The following is an 8,144-nucleotide window of genomic DNA, read 5'->3' on the forward strand; positions in this document are numbered from 1 at the left end:
CGCCCTGATTCTAGTGTGAGCTAGGCAAGCTACTGCCTGGGAAGGTCTCCCACTCAGAAGTACTAGATGCAGAGGGGGGCGGGGGTAGGTTGACCTCCGGTCTCCCCACTGGAAGCCCGAGGTAGGGGGAGCAGGGGAATCTATCAAATAGCGCATCTCTAACTTTTACAGTACTAATGCAACTAGGAAAATCAGTCACACTACGAAATGCTACCAAATAAACCACAATTCATTCATAATACTGTGAATATATAGTTTCACAGACATATTGTTGCAATTTTTCTGGTTTGTGCGAAATAGTTAAGAATAATATAAAACCAGTCTACACACCACCAAGGTGAATTGGTTTAGTCTTGACTCTTGGTTGACAGTGTTGGGGGATGGGTAATGTAGTCTTGACTCTTGGTTGACAGTGTTGGGGGATGAGTAATGTATTGATGCTCAAGTGCCAAATCAACACAAATTTGCCAAATCAACACAAATTTGTTTATATTTGTCTTTATTACTTATTTTTAGATAATTATTAGTATAATTTTTGTATATATATTTTTTTATATATGTGTTTTAAATGTTATGATTATTTGTGTTGTTCCAAATGTCTGAATAAAAATTACAGTTAGTGCAGAATGGTGCTTTTTTGGGGGGGGCAGGGGGCGCTGAAGAGGGGAGGTGAGCCATGCAAGCTAGAACCGCCGCTATGTGCCGCCAATAAAGTGATATTGATCTTAAAATTCCACCTTAAAAAGTTTAAATTAAATTGGTCACGCAACTCTAACAACAGGAGGTGTGTGGTCTGTTTAGTGGCGACACCACACTGTTACGTCCGAGGAATGGGCAGAGAGGGGGTGGTGTTTGTTGTGCGGACTTTTCTCGGTGAGACTGCCTCTACGTACGTTTTGTTGTGCACATTCATTCAAGCAAATGTGACCGGGTCGTCTGCATATCATTTCAGTTTGGGTAAGTACTTTTTTGTGTCTTGGGAAAGTATGTAAAACGTTTAATAAGCGATTGCCTAATCTTTGTTTTTAGTCTGCTCTGTCAAATTACTCTGCAGACAGACTTGAGACTTTGTGTTGTGTGGATATATACCTATAGTTTTCTACTCCCTCGGTAGTTTCACCACGCTAATAGCCTATAGCCTATCTCATGAGTGTGGGATGATAACCGGATAATCGAATAACGGGATTGATAACGGGACCAATCCAGTTATTGGAGGTCACTGCTACTGCTCCGCTATGTCGCCATGTCCGGTGAGCACGAGACAGGAAACCATTCCATGAGAGCTGGAACAGACAGTTGATAACTTTATGCCAAATGGCCCTATGACGATTCTATCCTTCTCAGCCGTGATGGATGCATAGTCTTTAAATTGACTGTGTTTTAACCAGATAATGTGTCGAACATAAATACTGCTTTTCTTTGGAACTAATGTGTGGAATAGATTCCAATCCAAAACGATATTATACAGTATTTCTCACCATTCTTCGAGGAAGAAATAATGGTTTTAAACATATGTCAGAGGACAAACTGAGCTGCAGATTACTCCCCAGTAAAGCATCTTGTTTTGTGAAGCACAATAACTTTTGTTGGCGCAGTGGTCCAAAATTACTGCGCTGCTTGAGCGAATTGAACTGTAAAAAACAGCAATAAATTATTTATTTAGTTATTTGTTTCATTGAGAAATGTGACTCCTTCAGAAGTTATTTTTGAAATTTCGACGAGACCCATTGTATAAACACAGCAGTTTAGGGTGGGAATTGCCTCTTGTTCACCTCGAGCATTGTTTTAGACAGATCAAAGCCAAATCCTGCTGAGAGCCAAATTGTTTTCAGACAGGAAAAAAACTGTTTTGTTCTGTTTTCCTCATACCTAGTCATGATAGATTAGGATTTCCACGAATGGGGTGCTATTAAGACCTTTGCATAATGAAATAATATATTCAAAGAGCTTGATACAACTACAATATTCCTTGTTTGTGTTTTAAAACTATTCTAGGAGCACCTGTATGATGACGAAACGTTATAATATATAATTTCGTCCACCAAACAGCTACATCTCGGGTAACAATTGAGCCTGGGGTCAATGCTATGTTGTATTATGATCCGTGACCGAATTGCAGTGGGATCGCGAAAGTACATACAACTGTATGGGACGATATACTGTCCAGCAGGGGCACAACTTTGGTTTTAGAAGTGGGGGGGACATAATTATTATTATTTAAAAAATTATCCAGTCTGAAAAACACTCCAAAGGCCTACTTGATGCTCGGAGGCGTCCGCATGGTCCTAAAGCACACCGTTGCCTCGTTTTGTATCACATTCCAATGATAAAACTGGGGGGGACAAAAATACAATTTCAAAAGAATGTGGAGGGGACATGTCTCCTCCGTCCCCAGTGACAGTTTGCGCCCCTGCTGTCCAGTATGTAATAGTTATGCTCTTCTATGTTGTCACAGCTGAAAGACACACATGGTCTCCCTGTATTACCAACTCTGTTGATGACATCCACTTTGACCGCAGTATAGGGTAAGTCTTTCACTCCCTAAAACAAACCTTTTCAGTATGTTTATACTGCCTTTTAGGCTTTTGCTCAGCCACAGAAAGGAGGGCCTGCCATTCTTCCGTTTACACAGTAACCACTGTCCAATGTTGATTCTATAAATATAAATGCTTCTGTCTGTTTGCACGCAGAGTCGGACAGGTTGTCAACATCAAAGCGAAAGTCAACAGAGCCTTCACATCCAGTATGGAGGTTTGTGGGGACATCTTTTTTTTATTTTTTTTTATCTTTGTGTAGTACAAAGGAGAGAGAGTATAGAGTATTACTTTATTAATCCCAACTTGGGAAATTGTTTTATCACAGCATGCATCATCAATGACCAACACATGATAAAAAAAAATATAAAATGAACAGATTAAGACAAAGGCACATGTCCCTAAAATAATAGTCTGATTCAAGTGCTGTTTTCATTAAAAAGCCTCATGGCTGTGGGTAAAATTGATCATTTAAACCTCTCTGTGGAACATCTGGGCAGGATGAACCTGCTACTGAAGCTGCTTCAATGTGAATCCATGGAATAGTTGGTTTGATATAATGAATAATGTATGCAAAATAATATTTGCATACATAATGCTGCTTCACAATAGATGATACAGGTCTAGATCATGTGTTCTTTACAGTAGCATCTTCTCCTGTTTATTTCACTAATTACTTAATCTGCATCCTAAATGGCATCCCTTTCCCTATATAGTGCACTGCTTTTAACCAAGGCTCATAGGGCAGTGCTTCCCAAACTCTGGGGCGTGAGGCGTCGGTGGGGAAGGCGCAGGAACTCAAGTCGGGCTTTCAACTTACTCTTGAAAGTTGTAATTGTAGAAGGCACAAGGTGCAATCTTGAAATTGGGTAGTGCCTCAGCAGTTTTCCCTTTTGTCATTGCAGACCTTAGAGAGCTATTTCTAACTTGTCAATAATGTCCAGATCAACTAGCCCTTATCAGCTAACTTTTTTTAAACTAGGTTTTTAGCCCATGGATTCTGTTTGAGTCACTCAGATATCACATGAATACACATAAGACATGGCCAAATGTGTAGAATTGCAGGAAATTAGCTTTAAACCTGCAACATTTTCTCCACCAACAAACATGGTGTGTACAGTTTGTTTCATGTACAGTGCTTGTGCCCATAGAAATAGATGTGGTGTGGGGCAGGGGGTTACCAATTGATGGAATGGGGGGGCCAGAGGGAAGAAGTTTGGAAACCACTGCCATAGGGCATATAGGGTGCCATTTTGGATGCAGACTTAGTAATAGATGTGTTGTAAAAATATATCTGACATGATGTGATGCCATGTGGGCACTACCCTCAGGTGGGCATCGCAGTGAGCTGTGAGGACCCGTTCAGTAACTGCCAGTGGAACGTGCGCAATGCCACCTTTTGTGGTGTGACGCACTGAGGCGGGGAAGGTGAGGGCTGAAGAGCGAGAAAGAGGGAGAGAAATCACCCATCTAGGTTTGACAGTGTTGGACATATCAACCACATCAATATGTCATGCTCCAATAGGAGGACACACACCGCCCACCAACACTCTGTGTTTGCGTGTGCAGATGCAGGTGACTCAGGGGACGCAGACAGAGCAGATGGAGTACAGCATCGCGGCAGAGAGGAGGATGAGACTGATCCCCGCTGAGATCATCACAGACCTACTGAGCAGCAGCACCGCTCAACTAGGTACAGGCCAAACAGGAAGCATTGGAACTAAGGCATGGAGTTTTTCCTTACATGACCCGACCAGGAAGGTCACAAAATGCTTTAGACGTCCAATTTCCCTCTTATCTCGAATGTAAAATAGCTGCCCTTATCAGTGGTAGTCACACCCATGCCACAGCCTGTTGTCCAGTGCAGTTGCATTGCGCTCTCGCGTGTGTGTGTGTGTGCGTACTTGTGTGCCAGGAGTACAAGGACGCAGTGCCAGCCGAGCGGACGCAGGTAGAGAGCGTGGCGCTGGTGCTGCCGCCCCATGCCAACCACCAGGTCAGCACCGTGGGCGGGCAGATCCATGGCCTGGATGGAGAACGTGGCCACCATCGCAGCCCATTGAGTCCTATTATATCTGTGACCTGCCCGTCTTTCTGAACTCATAGAGATACTGAGGTTTCTTATTGTGTCAAAATGTGGATGTAGTTGTAGTAGACTGAGTAGATTGGCCACAACAGGGTTGAGCCTCCGTAGAAGAAGTGAGATGGATTAATAGTCTCCCTCCCGCCTTGTTCCTCTCCCCTCTTTCTCTCTCGCTCTCTTTCTCCCACTTTCGCACACACATCCATTCTCCAGTCGTCTGTGTAGCGCTCACCCCACTCTGAGGACCATAGATATGTTCCACTTTCGGGCTCCGTCTCACATTGGTGACCGGCTGGTGCTGAAGGCCATTGTTAATAATGCCTTCAAGAACAGGTGAGGAGGAATTAGTCTGAAAAGTACACTGAACAAAAATATAAACAAAACATGTAAGAAAACTGAACAAAAATATAAACGCAGCATGTAAAGTGTTGGTCCCCTGTTTCATGAGATGAAATAAAACATCCCAGAAATGTTCCATACACACAAAAGCTTATTTCTCAAAAAATGTGTGCACAAATGTATTTATTTACATCCCTGCTAGTGAGCATTCTCCTTTGTCAAGATACTCCATCCACCTGACAGGTGTGGCATATCAAGTAGCTGATTAAAGAGCAGGATCATTGCATAGGTGCACCTTGTGCTGGGGACAATAATAGGCCACTAAAATGCGCAGTTTTGTCACCTAACACAATGCCACAGATGTCTAAAGTTTTGAGGGAGCGTGCAATTGGCATGCTGACTGCAGGAATGTCCACCAGAGCTGTTGACAGAGAATTGAATGTTCATATCTCTACCATGAGCCACCTCCAACATCATTTTAGAGAATTTGAGAGTACATCCAACCGGCCTCACAACCGCAGACCATGTGTATGGCGTTGTGTGGGCGAGCGGTTTTCTGATGTCAACATTGTGAACAGAGTGCCCCATGGTGGCGGTGGGGTTATGATATGGGCAGGCGATTATCGATTGGCAATTTGAATGCACAAACTTTTTTTTGAATCTGTAACCAACAAATGCATATCTGTATTCCCAGTCATGTGAAATCCATAGATTAGGGCCTAATGACTTTGTTTCAATTGACTGGTTTCCTCATATGAACTGTAACTCAGTAAAATCGTTAATTGTTGCATGTTACATTTGTATTTTTGTTCAGTATAGCTACTGGACTAACAACAAACAAGAAATGGGAAACTGGTCTCATTCTATTTAACCTGTCAATGCGTGTTTGCTTGTCGGTGTGTGTGTGTGTGTCTCTGTGTGTTATGTTTCAGTATGGATGGTAGGTAGGTGTGTGCAGAGGCCTACCAGGGTGCGGGTGCTTTGCGGCACATCAACAATGCCTTTATGATCTTTTGAGGTGCTGGACAAAGGCAGAAAGCCACGCACGTTGCCCCGGATACGACCTGAACTGGTGGTGAGTTCTACAGAATCCCTCTGATGCACAGGCTACTGTACCTGTGGAGCGAGACAGTTTGTGTGTGTGTGTGGGGGGGGGGGGGGGGGGGGTACGAGTATGCATGTCTGTGTTTGAGAGAGATAGTATATGTATACGTGCAAGAAAGTGTGCATGTACGTGTGTATGGAGGTCAATTAAGCAATAAGGCATGAGAACCAGTGGACTATGAAGCAATAAGGTCTGAGGAGGTGTGGTATATGACCAGTATACCAGGGCTAAAGGCTGTTCTTAGGCACAACGCAACACAGAATGGCTGGACACAGCCCTTAGCCGTGGTATATTGTCCATATATCACAAACCCCCAAGGTGCCTTATTGCTATAATAAACTGGTTACCAACGTAATTAGAGCAGTAAAAATACATTTGTCATACCCATGGTATACGGGCTGATATACCATGACTGTCAGCCAATCAGCATTCAGGGCTTGAACCACCCAGTTTAGAATAGTGAATAACACACGGCTGTAATTAGGGGAAATAACCCTTAGGAGTGTCTTATTCACCATAATTCATGGGTCAAGTACCTTATTGCTTTTATCAAATGGTTAGTCAAATACAGTTGAAGTCAGAAGTTTACATACACTTAGGTTGGAGTCATTAAAACTTGTTTTTCAACTACTCCACAAATATCTTGTTAACAAACTACAGTTTTGGCAAGTCGGTTAGAACATCTACTTTGTGCAGGATACAAGTAATTTTTCCAACAATTGTTTACAGACAGATTATTTCACTTATAGTTCACTGTGTCACAATTCCAGTGGATCAGAAGTTTACATACACTAAGAAGTACTCTGTGCAGGCTTCAGTATCTGCGAGGAGGCCGACTCAGGGTGGGCCAATGGGGCTCTTTGTTAGCTCAGCGAAAAGCTAGCCTGGTCCAAGATCTGTTTGTGCTGTAAAGCCTACTTTGGTCGTTCTCATGCCAAACATGACAATGACCGTAGTTGGCAAGACAGTATAAATAGATCTAGGACCAGGCTAACTGTGCTTCTTTTCTTCACACTGTGTATTCACCCTTATTCTATAAGCTGAGAATGTGGAAATCTATATGGACCACTGATCTCATTGTCTCTGTGTATTTTGCCTCAGATCTCCTACTACAACCAGGCCACACCGGGAGTCCTCCATTATATCTCCAACGACATCGCAGGCCCTTCTTCCAGCGTCTACGGCACCTTTTACTCCTGCAGCAAGTACCGAGAGGAGAACAGAGACAGCCTAGCCACCCTGCCCCCTTCTGACCTGTGACGGAATGGTATCATCCTGATCCCCTCTGTCCTGTCACAAATGGTACAGTCCTGGAAGCTCTGCCCCTTTGACCTATGATAGAATGGTACCATTCTCCTGGCCGCCTTGCACCACTCTGACCTGTGAAAGATGGTATCACCCAGCCCCCTTCTGCCTTGTTACTGAATGACACCGTCCTGCTGCCCTGCACCCCTACCAATATGTGCACTTGGAAAGGACCAGGTAGCTTCTCCTTGGGAGACCTGATAACGCCAGTTCTGGAATATCCCCCGACCCCAACTGCCAAGGAAATCTGTACTTTTGCATTTCTAAAATGTGGGATTTTCAAATGTGGGACTAGTTTTGGGATTACTAATGTTTGTTACTCTTCCAGACCAGTGTACATTTCCACGCTACAGGTTACTCTTATCTCTTAAGACTGTCAGCTGGTGAACATTCATTAGAATAATATTATATAGAATTCACCTCACCTTTTGATATTATGTGCAATACTTAACAATACTTGTGTTTAGTTAGGACTTATGTGGACATTAAACAGTTAGTAGCCCTATGAACAGGAGAAGTATGCAAACTGGTTTGCTATGCAGTTGAGTCTGACATGTTTGTGCATGTTTTTGTCATGTCTCTTGCTACCGAACTGTGGATAAAAAAAGCAGACTAGTTCAAGTAGGAGTATTTACATGCAATTTTTTTTTATAATGGGCTATTTTCTACCTCCTTAAATCACATTCTTAATCCACCATTTGCCTTTCGAATCTGTAGTCGAGATATACATATACTGTATTTGTGATAGCATTTTGATTTGGGAGACTAGTGTACTGTA

General features: G+C 43.0%; 1 protein-coding gene across 1 annotated transcript; it reads left to right on the forward strand.

Moving 5' to 3' along the window:
- The first annotated feature begins 757 nt into the window (after positions 1 to 757).
- Positions 758 to 7,321, forward strand: LOC120055144 (acyl-coenzyme A thioesterase 11-like). The gene is given in 8 exon segments (XM_039003069.1): positions 758 to 957; positions 2,456 to 2,525; positions 2,691 to 2,751; positions 3,866 to 3,918; positions 3,920 to 3,962; positions 4,104 to 4,259; positions 4,450 to 4,611; positions 7,163 to 7,321. Coding segments are annotated over 8 exon segments (831 nt in total). The 5' UTR covers positions 758 to 830.
- The last annotated feature ends 823 nt before the right edge of the window (positions 7,322 to 8,144 follow it).

The sequence above is a fragment of the Salvelinus namaycush genome, chromosome 10 (genome assembly GCF_016432855.1).
Source record: "Salvelinus namaycush isolate Seneca chromosome 10, SaNama_1.0, whole genome shotgun sequence".
Taxonomy (NCBI): domain Eukaryota; kingdom Metazoa; phylum Chordata; class Actinopteri; order Salmoniformes; family Salmonidae; genus Salvelinus; species Salvelinus namaycush.